The sequence below is a fragment of the Pelodiscus sinensis genome, chromosome 12 (genome assembly GCF_052426305.1).
Source record: "Pelodiscus sinensis isolate ZL-2025 chromosome 12, ASM5242630v1, whole genome shotgun sequence".
Classification (NCBI taxonomy): domain Eukaryota; kingdom Metazoa; phylum Chordata; order Testudines; family Trionychidae; genus Pelodiscus; species Pelodiscus sinensis.
In genome coordinates this window covers 42,837,740-42,855,008 of record NC_143063.1, presented here as the reverse complement: position 1 = coordinate 42,855,008, position 17,269 = coordinate 42,837,740, and the positions used below count along the sequence as shown (strand labels likewise).

General features: G+C 41.3%; 1 protein-coding gene across 1 annotated transcript in view; it reads left to right on the top strand.

Moving 5' to 3' along the window:
* Positions 1 to 17,269, top strand: part of MLYCD (malonyl-CoA decarboxylase) — a 70,677-nt gene that overhangs the window by 22,552 nt on the left and 30,856 nt on the right. The window contains exons 2-4 of the mRNA XM_075939987.2: positions 6,296 to 6,408; positions 8,684 to 8,840; positions 10,394 to 10,543. Coding sequence (XP_075796102.2) covers positions 6,296 to 6,408; positions 8,684 to 8,840; positions 10,394 to 10,543 — 420 coding nt within the window. The remainder of the gene's footprint in view (positions 1 to 6,295; positions 6,409 to 8,683; positions 8,841 to 10,393; positions 10,544 to 17,269) is intronic.

Below are 17,269 nucleotides of genomic sequence, written 5' to 3'. Positions count from 1 at the left end.
CTAATATCCAATCTGGACCCCTCCCACCACAACTTGAGACCATTGCTCCTTGTTCTGCCATCTGTTACTACTGAGAACAGCCTCTCTCCATCCTCTTTGGAACCTCCCTTCAGGAAGTTAAAGGCTGCTATCAAGTCCCCCCTCACTCTTCGCTTCTGCAGACTAAACAGACCCAAGTCCCTCAGCCTCTCCTCGTAGGTCATATGCTCCAGACCCCTAATCATTTTGGTTAACCTCATAATATTAACCTCCCTTGGTTCTGCAAATTCTCTGGTAGGGAATTGGTCAGGTTCCGAGGGTGCTGGATTAAAGAGGTTCAACTTTTACTCTCATTTCTTTGAAAAACCTTTATTCTCCTTGTTGATCTTGAGAAGTTTCTCTCTTAAGGATCACATTTGTTTTGCCAGTCATAAGGAAAGCTGATAGATTACACAATGAATGATTGACGTTACCAAATAAGAATTAATTAAACTGTGCTCTAAGCATGCCATACATTTGTCAATACTTTGTATTATTCACTAACTCACTATTAACTAGTGGAACAGAATATCACTAGGTATCTTCATTTGTATGTAGGGATACATTTAGTTTGATTTATTTGGTTATTTCCCCCTCACACACTCTGAATTGCTTGACCCTAGACTGATGCTCTCTTAGCCAGAGCTTTTACCCCCTCCTGCCTTCCAATCTCCTGCCCCAGCCAGGTGAGTGAGGGTGGGAGAGAGCACATGACAGAAGGAGGGGGGAATGGAGTGATTGGGAGGCAGAGCCATGGAGAAGGAGTGGGGCCTCAGGGCAGTGGCAGGACAAGGTTGTTCAGTTTTGTGCAGTTAGAAAGTTGGCAGCCCTACAGAAATACTGGCTGTCTCAGACCTAGCTCCCTGGAAACAGTTTCTAAGTGCCAGCCCTTAGCTAAATAAATTGTTAGTTGATAGTTTGTAGACAGTAATAACAAATTTGGAGACCATTCGGTGGAAACTCACTGACCCCTATTCTAAGATCTGTAATGTGAGATATTAAAGCTAAAAGATACAAGAACAAGAGGTGTGCTTCTTGTTCAGTTTGTAATCCCCTCCGTGAACTGGTCTATAAAACAGCTAGTTTTTCCTTTATATCAATTTCCAAGCTCCATTTTGCACCAGTACCCACATGAAACTTACCAACAGTTTGTTGCTAGGCTCAGAGGCGGCTGATGTATAGTTAGGGAAAAATAATACTAATATTTATATACATTGAAATTCGGTCTTCAATCCACACCCTTGATAAGTTCATTTCCATTTTTAAAAACAAATAATTTGGGTCAGGGACTATGCCAGTTACTATGTTTATAAAATGTTTTGTACAGTGAAGTTCTGGTTAAAATCTCTTGACACAATGATAATACGCATATGTAAATAACGGAATAATTAGATGTTGGAAACATTCACTTGGTGATTATAAATATATAATCAAAGTGTATAAAAAATTTGAGATGCAAATATTCTACACATGCCTTCTCTATACACTGGTATTTCTAAAACCATTTCTTGTGTTTTAAGTGGTTTTTGGATCTTTTTGGAGGAGACTGTGGAACAAATTCATCCATAGTGAGTCCCTTGAAGTCAATGGAGCTATACCATGGATGAATTTGCCTCCATTACTGTGGAATGAAACTTTGCATGGAATAGTCAGTTGCATAACTACATTCGCTCCTCAGCAATATGCTTGCCTGTGATCCAGTATGTAGGTGTCTTAAATGTATCCTTCTGAAGATACATGTCACTTGAATCGTGATTGTTCATTGTACGCCTCTGCAGACCTAACACAGCCAAGGTGTGATTCCATTTGTTGTTTGAATAAATTAGACCCACCCACTCATATCTTTTTTTCTTAATAAGGTTTATTCTTTATGTTGTGTAATCTTTTTATAACTTTTTGTATCATGTTCAGCTTCTCGTAGGGATACAGAGGGACAGTAATAAATAGCACATACCAGATCTTTAGTAGTAAACTTGGAATGCAAAGTTATTTGTGTTTAATGTGTATCATCATATCTGTTATATTTCAATGATTTCTGATGATTGGTAACTTAAATGTTTGCTGCTGATCTAGAAAATGGGGTGTGATGGGGATTTTTATATTCATGGTTTTTGTTATGTTTTAAATTGTTCCTGTAGACATGACGGAGCGCACCAGAGAATGAAATATTATGTGTGGGAACTTGGGGGAGGAAGGGAAGGGATTCTCTGGAAACCTGGTTACTAATTGCGACAGAGAATACTGCAATACAGAATCCTCTGAAGATCAGACAGAGCATGGCAATAAATAGGAACAAATTTAAGTTTTGCAACATCAGAGGGAGAGTTTTATTCAGTTTCCTTAGAAGTCAGTGTGCTGATAAACCAGTTGAGACATCAATCCTTGAATGTCACAGTGTATCTGTGAAAACTGTTTCCTATCATTGCTTTGAGGGGTGTCTTTCTAAAACAGACACATCAATATGTAAATTGGGCTAAATACCAGTGTAGAGAAATCAGTTGCCAAGAATTACAGACTAAGCTTTCTCACTTAACCTATGTAATCTGGGTCCTTGGAGTAACAGTATAGAAAAAAGTCCTTTCCAATCTGTTAGTGCTTAGGAAAGACTAGAATAAATAATATCAATTTTATTTGTTATTCATCCAGCAGTGAAGAAGTGTTCTAAACTGTTCCCAAAACAATAGTGAACAAAGAGTAATATAGAAGTGACTTAAAAATTGTTAGTAGTTTGCTTGGCATTTTACTCTGTTCAAATCTGGTTGATATGTGGTCTCTATGAATGCTGACCATAATACTAATCTAATGATAATAAATAGGGTGATCATGCAATTAAAAAAATAATACTGATTAATTATGCAGTTAATCAAACTGTTAACAAATAATAGAATAACACTTAAATATATTGTATATTTTCTATGTTTTTAAATATATGGATTTCAGTTTTAAAACAGATTACAAAGTGTACAGTGCTCACTTTATATTTATTTCTGATTACAAATAGTTGCACTGTTTAAAAAAAAAGAAAAGAAAAAGTAATACTGTAGTATTTTAAAATTCATCTTATACAAGTACTATAGTGAAATCTCTAGCATGAAAATTGAACTTAAAATGTAGACTTATGCACAAAATGAACTCAAAACTAAATATTGGAGCAGTGCTAATAGACACATGTTCATTTTCATGATGTAAAATAGAAATTTTCTTTTTAGTGGCTCAGATTCTATGGCTTCTGTGTTGTAGAGTTGCTCTTTTAAGACTTTGAAAGCATGGAAGCATGTCCTTTGGGATGGTGGCAGAAGCATGAAGGGGCATTCGAATGGTTAGCATATGTGGCTTGTTAAATACCTTACAACAGTGTTTCTTAAACTGTCTTCCATGGCACACTAGTGTGCCACGAGGCAGTCAGAGGTGTGCCGCGGAGAACAACAGGCAACTTTTTTTTTTTATCAATAACTTCCCCTCCAGCCCTTTTGGGGCGGGGAGGGTCAATAACTTTTCCCTGCCCCCCCCCCCCTTTTTTCTCAACAAAAAATCCTTGGTGTTCCTCATAAAAAACAAAAAATTGTTTGGTGTTCCTCAGTCTTAAAAAGTTTAATAAGCACTGCCTTACAATTTTGGCTGCAAAAGTTGCATGTGAATGCCCATTTTCACTTCTTGGTGACATTGTAAATAATAAATGGGCCGTATTATCTCCTGCAAATTTAAGCAAAATTGTTTGTCTTAGCAATTGGCGGAACAAAAGTAGGACTGAGTGGATTGGTAGGCTGTAAAATTTTGCATTGTTTTATTTTTGAGTGTAATTATGTAACACAAAATCTATATTTTTAAGTTGCATTTTCAAAATACAATGATTTCACTATATTATTTGTTTTAGATGAATCAAAAATACTATTTTTTAATCATGGCAAATATTTTTAATTTAAAATAATATAAAGTGAGCAGTGTACACTTTGTATTCTGCATTGTAATTAAAATAAATATATTTGAAAATGTTCCAAAATATTTTAATACATGTCCATTGATGTTTTATTATTTAACAGTGCGATTAGAATTGCAGTTAATGGCGATTCATTTTTTTAATTGTGATGCATTATTTTTAGTTAATAGTATGACGGAACTATGTGTAGGGTGACTGGATGTCCCATTTTTAAAGGGTTAGTCCCATATTTAAATACTCCTGCAGGCATCCCTACTTTTTTTCCTATATTTCTTTCTCTCCTTCTCTCTCTCACTCCCCCCCCCCCCATTAATACTGGTGGATTCTATTGTTGGCTAGATCTTTGCTCATCAGTTGTCTGTCCACCCACAGTGACTGGGATGATCCACTGGCTTATGGGAGGCGGGGAAATGTGCAAGGCTTGTGAACGGGCAGAGCTGCAGCATGCCAGGATTGGCTGCTCCCCATGCTGGTGTGTCAGTGCAGTCCCTATAGCTCTTGGTCTGTAGGCTCCCCTCACACCTATGCCCCCACTGGCTGCTTGCTACTGGGGCTGGTGAGTGCAGGCAGGCGGTATGTGGTGTATCACCTCTGCTTCACATCCTTAGTCCCTTCCTATGAGTCCCGTCTCACTGTCTTCCCCCTGCTGTGTCCATTCATCCCCCTTCCCCAATCCCTCTGTTCTTCCATGTCCCACCTGACATGGTGCATCCCTGTTTCGGCACTATGCGGTGAATCTGCCCTGGTCTGATTATTCAGATCACCAGCAGCCTATCTGGCAGGCTCCTCCTTCCCCCTACTGTCTCTGACTGGGCCAGCACGCTGAAAAAGCTCATGATCCTCTGGCCTGGGGGATGGCCAGGAGGATCCAAATCCTCCATGTGCCAAAGCCCCTCGCAGCACTGGCATGAGGAATTTCTCCCCTCAGCTAAGCTCTGGAATGGTGAGGAGGCAGCCATTTCCATTTTGTTTGGTCCCCAACCCTGCAGGTCGCCTGGCAGGGGTACTTAGCACCCTCTTCACATGCTGCCCCCACCCTAAGTCCTGCTCCCAGGGAGAGCGGGAGCTGCTCTGTCCTCTCTGAGGCGCCCTACCCTGCTGAGCCATCTCTCTGGTTGAGTTCTGTGAAGTCTCTGCAGTCAGGTTCCTTGTGCCGGGGCACTCAGTGCAACCTTAAGGCTTAACCCCTTCCTGCCTGTGCTGTAGCTAGGGGATAGGAGGTGGCTGGGTTATGTCAGTGGCCAGCATCAGCTTGGAGGTGTTAGCTGCCTTTCAACACTGTAAGTAGTAAGGGACAAACTGCTTCTAGCCCCGGTGAGCAGGGGGTGGGAGAGAAGAAATTACTTCTTGAAAAACATGGGCAAGGTCATCTGTATCCTCACTCCTTTTCAGCTGGTAGCAGTTCCCATGCCTTCCCTACCCCATAGTGCCAAAAGGCTGCTGCTTGCCACTTTCTGGTGTGAACCCTGATACAAATCTGGGAAGGGAGCCTGGACCCTGCATGTACCCCACGTTACCTGGCACCACATCTTCTCAAGGTATCAGGAGAGGCCGGTCTGCCCTGGGGGGGCCAGCCAGCATGGAGAAGGGAGAGCACTGGGAAGGGAGGACTGGGTCAGGTCAGTCTGTCACCTCCATCCCTGTACGAGAGAGGTGTACACAGATGTGTGTGTCACCTCTGCCTGTGAAAACCTTAAAGATAAGAAGATAAAGACTCCAGCTATGCAGTATTTGTTTTCAACAGGGATTCAGTCAACTTGATGTTAATTTGAACATTTGTACTGTATAGTTCTGATTGATTGCCATTGAACTCTCTTGAAAATGAGTAATTTTACCAGGTGTCCTATATTCCACATTGGGGAAATATGGTCACCCTAAATATGCAAGCTGCTTAGTATTCAGCAGAGATTGAGACAGTTTTCAAATAGAATATTGCATGAGAATATTCATTCTTCTTAATTTGTTCTTGGCATCCAAATGAATCTGAGCAAACATGTATCTGAGATTCAGTTCTTATCCATGTTAGAGACTGCTCGGATGCTGTTCTTTTCAGTTTAACTGCTTGGGTTCTCAATGCACCATATAGAATGTATGCATAGTATCTTGTAATCATTTTAATCCTAAATCAAAAAGATTTCTATTTATTTCAGCTTTAGATGATTTGCAATCACCTTTCTCAAATGGACCCAATAACTTGCTTAACATTTTCAGTGTGATATAATGATAAAAAGTAAATAACAAAAACCTTCAGTGAAATAAGTAGATGGCCTTGGCCCAGATTATTATCTTGTGTCCAGTTTATTCAAATTAATAAATCAGTTTGTCTTGTCTTATTTCCAGGAAATGAATGGCATGCTAAAGAATATGCTTTCAGAGTGGTTTTCTACTGGTTTCCTAAACCTAGAGCGAGTCACCTGGCAGTCACCTTGTGAAGTGCTTCAGAAGATTAGTGAGTAAGTGCCAAGTATTTCTAATGCTTGTTGATGTAGTTTGAATAACAGGTTGGCCCTTCTACAGATACATGTGTAGATCTCAACTTAAGAAATTCCATTCCTATGTTATACTGCGAAGTATGATTAAGGAATTGCAGCCTTATGCATATTATTTAGCACATACATTGACTTTAATGGAATTATATAAATCATAAACAGTAACTTTGGGGCGCAAGATGATTCATGTTTATGGTCTTACTTAACAGAAATTAAAGCAATAGGCTCTGATTGAGTATGCTTAGAGTGAAGACGAATATCACGTGGGATGGCCATAAAAGATATTCGTTCTGTTTTGAACTGGTGAATTCTACATAGCAATGAGTCAGTATAGTGTATTAAGACCATATATCAAACTATTATTGTCATTTTTCAGCAGTTGTTTAAAATGGTAACTTAAAGTGTGCAGAAACCAGTGTAAAATATAAAAATTAAGGTCAAGTGTATACAAGTGCCTTGCCAATCAAAATCTATTCATTTCTTCTTGTTCTGTATTCAAAATTGTATTGATTCAATTGGAAATATATGAATCAAAGTTCTATTCTGTTGATTTTTTTTGAACACTTAAGAAAAGCTTTGAAGAAAACAATATCTCTTCAAGCAAGAGTTGAGGGCAGGCAACTTCATTTGCTTTTTTTAAAAGAAAGCAAGCAAGCTGGTAATACAGGCTAGGTTTACAAAACAAAAATAACTAATAGACAAGGGTTGACAAACTGCGGCAAAATCTACTCGCCAGCCCTGCACTGCGCATGGGCCAGACCTGCATAGCGCATGCACGCACCACCGGTGAACGGGGCGACCAGCTGAAATCTACTCGCCATGGGCAGGTAGATTCTCTGATTTGTCGAGCCTTGCTAATAGAAATTGAAGTTTTTCAAACTAGAGACTGGAGCCAAAGGATTTTCGGACTAAAGTCTGCCTTAATGTATATTTAAAAAGGAGAATATTTACTGTCGTTAAATGAATATTTAAAAAGCTAACTAAAAGAACTTGTGATCTACAGAATTGTTTATTAAGAAGTTATTTAGTTCAAGACTTCAAGACTATCTGTGATTAATCTGATACAGATAAAGTATTTGAACAGAATACTAAAATTAGTTGAGGAAGACTTCACATTGTTGATTCACTACATTCTATGAATCCTTTTGAAATACTAATTTATAAAACTTCCACTAATATCTATACAGTAGAGTCCGGATTATCCGACCTTCAGTAATCCGACATTCTGCTTTATCTGACCCTGCAGCTCCGGGGGATAAAGCGGTGCCGGCAGGAGCGGCATCAGCGGCTTCAGGGCGCGGGCTGGGAGAATGGCCCCACTCACTGCCCGGTCGCTCTCCTGGAGCCACTGATGCTGCTTGTGCCAGCGCCGCTTCGTCCCTGGGAGCTGCAGGGTCAGATAAAGCACAGACCGGGACAATGGCCCCGCTCGCTGCCCCGTTGCTTTCTTGGAGCCACTGATGCCTGCAGCTCTCTGGGACGAAGCGGCGCTGGCAGGAGCGGCATCAGTGGCTCCAAGAGAGCAACGGGGCAGCGAGCAGGGCCGAGCGCCCGGGAGCTGCAGGGAGGGAAGGGGCCAGGGCCAGGCAGGGATGGGGACCAAGCGGCGCTGCTACAGTAGAGTCCCTATCCTCCGACATTTTTGGTAATCCCACCACCTGTTGGTCCCGTTTAGGTCGGATGATAGGGACTCTACTGTATTCCATTTTTAAAAAGACACAATTCTGTGTGCATGGAACAAAAATATTAGAAATAGGATACAAAGGTTGGATTTTTAAAATTTGTGTTTGAAAATAGCATTCCATTATAATAGTCATGTTACACCGAGCCACGTTGTGCTTTTCATCCAAAGCTTTCAAAGTTCTTTACAAGGGCAATCAATTCTTTATTGTACTATTGAGGAAACTAATCCCTAAAGAGATGTCATATACCCAAGGTGATTCAGTGAATTAGTGACATAGTTGAGTCTGGTCTCCTAGGTAAAACACAAACTGCAAGCCTATGAGAATAGTAGCGAGTATGTTTAGTGAGATACATATTATATAAAATCTATTATGTTGCAGGTTGAGGGGGGAATTTCATCATCTCCTTAAAACCTGATCCTTCCCCATTGATATCAATAAGAGTACTACCATTGACATCAATAGGAGCTGCGCTGGTTGATACAGTGGGTAGGGTGAATTCTTTTTTTTTTTTTTTCCTCAGATGTAAATTCTAAAATTTTTAACCTTCTATTCAGCTTTGAAGCAGTGCATCCTGTCAGAAATTGGCTTGATATGAAACATCGCGTTGGGTCATATAGAAGGTGCTACTTTTTTGCCCACTGTGCAATCCCCAGGGAACCACTGATAGTCTTGCATGTAGCACTAACCAATGAAATCTCCAGCAGCGTCCAGGTACAGTCAACAATATATTCAGCACCTACTTCAATGTTCAAATTGCTAATTAGGCTTGTTTAAAAATGTTGATTCAGAATGGATTAGAATTCTGTGTTAAACTTCAATTTTGAAAATCCAAGTTAAATTCTTGGTGCTATTAATGGCGGTACTTACTTTTTCAAGAATAATTCATGTAGTTTAATTAATGACTTGGGTGATTTGCTATTTTAAACCCTGTATTATACTTCATAAGGGGATACTTCATAATCTTTGCTCATTGAAAAAAAAAGTTTGTTTTGGTTGTGTTAATGATACCTGCCAGTATCAGTGGTCAGTCTCTCCCCTCAAGCCGCCCTAGTACAGTTGAGAAAGCTAGCTTTCAAAGCAGTTGGGATTCAGAATGTTTGAGCTCTTAAAAATATCTGGTGATTTTGTTGTTATTGTTCAGGAAATATCAAAATGACTTAGGAACCATTTTTTTAAAGTGACAGTAAATGGATTCTTAAGTTATTTGCATGCTTTTGAAAAAATTTACTCCTGATCTATCTCTTGCACATATTTTGAAACTTTCTGATTCCTGATGGTTACTAATTAGAAAGTAGATTTTTGTGTCTTGCCTAAAAACTTCAAATAGTCCCTTTGTTTATGTTTTATTATTCTTTTTAATTGTATGCAGTGATAGGGTTTCCAGATGGTATTTTTTGTGAAACTAAGAATGGCAGGAAAAAAATTGGTTGAGCAAAAAAAAAAAAAAAAAACCAAACCCTCTCCTCTTCCCCCCCCCCCCCCCCCCGCCTCGCCAAAAAACCACACAAAAAAGAGTTACTGTGCCTTTAAAACCCCACGCTCCTCCCCACCACCCACCCCTACCAGACGTGGCAGGGGAAGAATGTCCTAAGCGGCCGTATGTTGCGAGAAAAACAGAAGATACCAGATATTTTACATGTCCAGTATTTTCTGGGTTTTTTACCAAACAGAAGCCGCAAATACCGGACAGTACTGGACACCTGGCAACCCTATGTAGTGATTAGAGTAGCCTTTTTTTTACTGTGCTCGAGTTCAACTTTGTCTCAAATTGAATACAGTAAGATAATAGAAAAACTGTCTTCATTATTAAAGCTAAGATTTAATCAGGAGTATTTTTAGTGAAATTCATGGATATGTCACAGGTCGTAAACAAAAATTCAGTCTGTGGTGTGTCCATGACTTGTACTATATACCCCTGACTAAATCTTGGGTGCTCTGGTAATGGCCAGGGGCACCATGTATTCTCTGGGGCCAGGGGTTAATGGCCTAAGACTGGTGCGCTGGGGCAGTGGCCCAAAACGTGCTCCAATAGCGGGCAGTATGACTGACTGGGGGCAGGGAACCTCTCAAGCTGGTTTAATGATCCTGTACAGACTCCTGCAAAAGTCTTGGAAGGTCACTGAATCCATGACCTCTGTGACAAACTTGCAGCCTTACTTGTTATTAATAAAGCAAAGCACTAGAATAACATACACCGCAGAAGTCTGGTGGTGACGTTAGTATCTTTTACTGATTTTTTTTTTTTTTACTCCTTATGTTCACAGGCCATAGTGAAAGAAGTTCCCCCTCTAGAAACAGAAGATATGAACAAAATTACAACAGCAATTTTTTATTCAATCAGTTTGACTCATCAGGGACTTCAAGGTGTAGAACTGGGGACTTACCTCATCAAACGAGTTGTTAAAGAACTGCAGGTAGGTAACTTACACTTCAGGTTGTTTTCCTGCCAAAGTCCTTTTTTTATATTGTTTTTCAATAGTTACTGGCTCATTGCCCAAGATGTTGCGCTTACATGGATACCCATTAGTCTTTGAAGATTTTCTTAGGGCTAAAAAAGCTTTTTTCTTCATCTGTACTTAGTAAATCAGCATTGAATTTAATATTGGCTCCTTGATCATCTGTTTTTTTAAGAAATTTGTGTATCTCCTACTCGTTTAGTAGCCTTCTTTGGCAAAATACCTCTTAGCTGACCTAATTACAAGGGATTTCTTATGTCTGAATGCAGATTTTTTTTTTCAGTTCATTAGAGTTTGTGTTATTACTGATCTAGATATTTACCTCTTTCTTTTTGACAACAAGTTGAATGTTTGGGGTTCAAATTTTGATTAGACAATTTATAATGGGCTTAGAAGGGCTTTGAAGCTGTATAAAACATCTTGCAATCCAAATCTGTGATACAATTTTTATTATTCTAAATGTTTTCTATTTAACTGATTATGTTTTAAACAAAGTTGAACTTTTTCTATAAGTAACTTAATTTCTACACTGGTATAGAGTTTAAGGTTTTGGTATAGTACAAAAATTGTGGAATGAAATATTGCAGCTAAGTCTAGATTAATATAAAAGTAATTGCAGCTATTTATTTATCATTGGGAATGTCTTGCTACTAGTTAGTTTAGGGATCAGCAACCTTTTCAGACCAAAGAGCCTAACTACATTAAAATTCAGAACAAATGGTCAACAAAGAGCCATATAAAAATGCCAATTTGCATGACTGAAAATATACAACTTAATCATTATGCCAATTATCAATAATATTAATAATATCATAAATGAAATATTGTACTCAGACTTTATTTAAAGGGACTTCTGCTGCTGCATCTTTTTGCATGTGTCTTTTAAGTTTATATCAAAACTGGTCAAATCCAGCTTCATGCATGCATTCAAGCTGTTTTCTGTCAGTCTTGCGGCGGGGGCTGGGGATGTGGAGCTGCAGGAGTCTGGGTTGGGGCATGAGGGGGGATCAAGGCCGGGGATTTGGGTGTATGATGGACTCAGGGCACAAGGCTGGGATGTGTGGGGCAGTATTACAGCAGCGGCCTGGTGATTTGGGGATGCAGGAGTCTGGGGATGTGGGGTTGCAGGAGTTTGGGGATGTTGGGGGTATGAGGGGCTTGGCAAGGGGTTCAGGTTTATGACGGGTTCAGGGTTAGGGTGTGAGAGGGTGCAGGAGTGTTATGATGCTGTGGCCAGATGGGGGCTGGGCCCCAATGAGGAGCTTTTTGGCCAGGCTTCATTTTTAAATACAGGCAGTCCCCACTTACGCGGATCCGACTTATGTCGGATCCGCACTTACGAACAGGGCTTTCTCGCCCCGGAGCTCACAGGCAGCGGTCAGCCAGAGCAAAGCCTCAGAAGCGCGGGGACCCCGCCGTGGCTGCGGGTTTGCTCCCGATGCCCCTGGTCTGCTGGGGACCGTCTCCAGCAAACCAGGGGCACCAGGAACAAAGCAGTCTGGCGCCAGAGCAAAGCCTCAGAGGCGAGGCACCCCCCCCCCGCCGCTTTGCTCCCTTTGTCCCTGGTCTGCTGGGGGGGCGCAGCTAGTGTGCCCCCCCCCCAGCAGACCAGGCTTTTGTTGTGGACCCTGGGGCAGAGCAGCTGGGGCACTGCCGGTTGGTCCCGCAGCGCTGCTCTGGGCACTACTGGACCAACCCGGCAGCACCCCAACTGCTCTGCCCAGGCGTCCTGATTCAGCCGCTGCTGGTTAGTTTCAGCAGCGGCTGAATCAGGACTCCTGGGGCAGAGCAGCTGGGGTGCTGCTGGGTTGGTCCAGTAGCGCCGAGGAGCGGTGCTACTGGAGCAACCCAGCAGCACCCCAGCTGCTCTGCCCCAGATGTCCCCAAGTCAGCCGTTGCTGAAACTGACCAGCGCTGACTACAGGAAGCCCGAGGCACAGTTGCTCTGCCCCGGGCTTCCTGGAATCAGCTGCTGATCAGTTTCAGCAGCAGCTGACTTGGGGTTCTTAAGTTGAATCTGTATGTAAGTCGGAACTGGCAGTCAGTTTCAGCAGCGGCTGAATCTGGACGCCAGTTCTGACTTACATACAGATTCAACTTAAGAACAAACCTACAGTCCCTATCTTGTACGTAACCCGGGGACTGCCTGTAAAGTAAAACATGATGTCCAACACAAAAGGTTTCCACATTGTCTTCATTTATGGCAGGAGTGGGGTTCCAAGATATTGGAATTTGAGGGTCCTCCTAGGCTCTGGGGTGGGGCCAAATATGAGGGGTTAAATGTGTGGAACAGGGCTGCCAGTGAGTGGGATAGGGATGGGGGTACAGGATCTGGCTGGAAGATGGGATGAAGGAGGGGGTTAGGGTGCGAGGTCTGGGTTTAGGTGGGACATAAGTTGCAGAAGCAGTCTGGGGGCAGGATGTTCCACCGTGGGGGGGAGGGAGCAGGGGCAGGAGCGGGCTGGGGACAAGGTGTCTGGCTGGGGTGTGTGTATATGTGAGTAAGTGAAGGACCTGGGGGTGCACGGTCTTGGTGGAGGGGAAAGTGATGGAGATGCGGGGTCTGGGCATTTGAGGGTTGGGGACCACTTGCTTTTGCGCTGCTGTCACAGGCACCATGTAACATGGCTTCTTGCTGTTCTCATTTTCTGGATTCTGGCCAATGGGAACAAAGGGGAAGCCTCTGGAAGTGCGTCCCTGCGAGTCTGGTCCCCCAATTGGGGAAGGAAGCCAGTTTTGGCTCTACTTTCTATACACATGCTAAATCCGGGGAAGGGGGAGTGCTCGGGGCTTTCTCCCCCAACTGTCCTCCACAGGAAGCTGGTGCTGGTGCCCCAATTTTCCAGGGAACCATAAGGCTGTGGACCCAGCACTGGCACACTCCTTCAGGTGGAACGGGGTGGGGAGGGAGGCTGAGCTGGAGTTCCAAAGGAGCCATATCTGGCTCCCTCATGAGAGCCTTGTGGGACACCTGGGACACCCTCTGGGACACCTGGCATTGGCCACTGTCGGCAGACAGGATACTGGGCTAGATGGACCTTTGGTCTGACCCAGTATGGCTGTTCTTGTGTTCTTAATTAAATCAACACACTATATATTTATTTAAAGGTTGTAAAAGCATTAAAGTATAAGAAAAGTTTACTATTAAACACTATTCTTAGGCTACGTCTAGACTACAAGCCTCTTTTGAAAGTGTGGTGTGTGGTTTTTTTTTTTTTGTAAAGCGTCTTTCGAAAGATTGTTTAGACAGCAACCAGTATTTTCGAAAAAAGTCGCTTTTTCGAAAAAGAGCACACAGGCGGTCTGGATGCTCTCTTTCAAAAAACATTGTTTGTGTTCAATAATGCCTTTTTTCGAAAGAGCTCTTTCGAAAAAAGGCATTATTCCTCATAAAATGAGGTTTTCCACAGTTGAAAAACCTGCCGCGTTCATTTGATTTAATTTCAAAAGAACGCAGCAGCAGTCTAGACACAGATGAAGTTTTTTTGAAAAAAGGTCTCTTCTCCTCCCTCCCCCCCCCCCCGAAAAAACCCTGTAATCTAGACACATCCTTACTGAGAGGCATTAGCAAATCTTGATTTCTCATTTTATTAGGTTAATATTTAAGCAAGCTTGGCATGCTGTCTATTTGTTGTGAATTTTAGAAACTCTTGCCTTTTTGTTACAGGTTGACTACTGTATGAACTTGGGGTTAGGTCAGACCTAAAGTTGTAAACTTCTTAAAATTAATGTTTTGTACAACAAAATTGAAATATTAAAATGGTACCCTATTTGCTTTTTCCAAAATGATGGTGAAAAAATCTCAGTGCAAATGCACCAAATTAAATTTAGGGCCCAGTTTTACTCTCATTGGAAGCAGAATTAGATTGAAAGAGAATTAGACCCTACAGAGTTAGAAATCCTTTAGTGTCATGATTTGGGATTCATAGTGGTGTTACGTAGAGAAATTTGGAATCCAAGCACTCTGGGCATTAACATTTTAATTTTGGCTTTAGACAGGCACTTAGGAAGTTGTCTTATTAAAAGTTTAGCTAGCTCATTTTACATGCTAAACTAAAGTACTGAGTTTTGCTGGAGTTGCTGGGTATCATTCCTATAGATATTAAAATTGTTAGGCTGTAATATTATTCTCCTGCCTTGATTTAAAAAAAATCCTTGGGGAAAATAAACAGAGTCTAATGACAATGGGGGAAAATATGTACCTTTGTTTTTGTTTGTTTGTTTACACTCCACTATATTTGATTAATTCCAAATCACTTAATTTCAAGCTTCTTTAACTTTTAATTTCCTAAGGAAATGACCATGTTCTGGATGTTGCCATCTTCAAAATGTCTAAATTTAAAAATTAGTGAGGAACCTGTTCTCTGAGCTTTTGGTAAAGTACTGGAACTCTATTTGAACTGTATATTTGGAATTTGGCAAATTTTAGGAACAAATAGCTCATCTATAGATAGGGCGTCCAAACAACGTGTTTATTTGGGACACAATCACTGTGCTTTGATATATCAGTATACTGAAGATTTTGATTGTGCAATCGTAATTTGTTAAAAGCCCTTTTGGTGGAGGAGTATGAGCTATTTTCAGTTACCTTGCTGTGTTCTGTGACCACTTTTTAGATCAAATGTAATAGAGAAAATATTTGATGGAAAACTAAATAAGTGAGCAAAGGGACAATTGTTCTAAAAAATACCTTTCATGTTTGAAGGTTGCAAGAGAATTATTTCAAGTAAATTCTTGCCAAAGCATTTGGAAATAGAAATGCTTTTGATAGATACGCATTATGGAATAAGTATAAGAGATTTCTTGAAGCAAGTACTTTATAGATTCTCATATTCCCCACCGTGGAAATACTAGTGCTATCTGAAAAAGGTCACTAATATTTTTTATAATGTCAGGGGTTTGAATGAATTGTATGTTTTTTTCCATCTTCTTCGTTTTCAGACAATTGAAACGTTTTCACTTAATCTTTAAAAATGACAGAATAAAAACCCAAATAGTGAAACAGACTCTCAAACTGAGAGCAAATGTGGCTTTGAGAAGTGGCCCAAAAGTGAAAAGAATGAGTTAAAAAAATTGTGAGAAACTGAAAATCATTAGAATGGAAAATGTTTGACATTAATTTTAGACATCTCAGCATACATCTATAATTATGCTTTTTATTCGTATGTGATTAAGGATGTTTATATAAATATTTGTCAAAAGTTTATGAATAAATAAATATTTGTCAGTTTATTTTCTTTTTAAAGTGCTTTGCAATCTACTGATGGAAAAAGCATGTGTGAATGAGATTATTTGCTTATTTGGCATTTTTATAATTAAATGGCACATGGTCACCATCAATTTACCATGTTTCCATCTGCTCTAATCATATATATAGTAGCCCAATGTCTGAGAGTCTGTAATGCTGGCTGTTCCTTCTGGGTGGCTCTGTTGCCTGAAATACTGGCTGTTCCCTCTGGGTGGTGCTGTTACCTGAAATGCTGGCTGTTCCCTCTGGGTGGCTCTGTTGCCTGAAATACTGGCTGTTCCCTCTGGGTGGTGCTGTTACCTGAAATGCTGGCTGTTCCCTCTGGGTGGCCTATGTTGCATGGGGAGTGTGGGGCCTAAACGGCTGCTTGTGCCAAGTGCCACAGCGGGAGGGGAAAGGGGGGGTGGGATGGTGATGTGCGACGTGATAGCGGCTCCAGGCCCCACCCCCTGGCCGTGAATGTCACCCCCCCCCCTTCGCCTCCCGCCATGGCGCTCGGCTGACTTCTGCACCGCTCAGCCAGGCCGCCGCGTGGGAGCAAGTGGCTCAAGCGACCATTTGGGCTCCACGCTCCCCATGCAGCACGAGGAGCGCGGAGCCCAAAAGGCATTTGGGCTCCATGGTCCCCTGAGTAAGAGGCAGGAGGGAGAGGAGAAGAGAGAGAGAGAGACCGAGAGAGAGGCAGGAGGTGTAGGAAAGCTGAGAGAGAGGAGGGGGGGGAGAGGCAGTAGGAGAAGGAGAGAGACCGGAGGCTCAGGAGAGAAGACTGACACGGAGGAGAGACTTGAAAATCCCAATTTATGACGGGCTAATTGGCTAGTATCATAAGAGTAACCTTTCAGTAGACTACAAACTGAGGTGAAAACTTGTTCAGAACATTGTGTAGAACTGAATGATTTATGAAACATTTGTTCTTCCTCTGGGGAAATTTTTGTGAAATTCTAATTTCCTAATCACTTCAGACTGAAAAGCTTATGTTTTCTAGAAAGTTTTCTTTATTAGTAAGATATGAAAGGCTAAGTATTTCAGTAGAGCACTTAGTTTCCCGATAACCTGTTTTATGCTGTCTTATTCAAACAAGTTCTATATGGGTTGGATAATCACAGACTTTAATAGAATCAAGAAGAAAATTATTGCTGTTTCTTCAGGAAAAAAATAATATAGGTACAGCAGCACTGTACTGAATGTAAAACATCTCCATTTGTTGCAGCTCCACTGGATACTACACAGCTCAGATTTAAAGTAATGAATAACAGAAGTGCCAAAATGATGCTGATTGCTTAAAAAGAAAAATGTATGACTAAGTGGACAAGTCAAGGTGCCACCTTACATAAATTAGGAAGGAAGAGGTAGCAAGCGCTATTCATTCAAATGAAACAAATATCTTAATTATGGATATTCCAAAAGGGATAGATTAAAATTTTCTGGAATTTTAC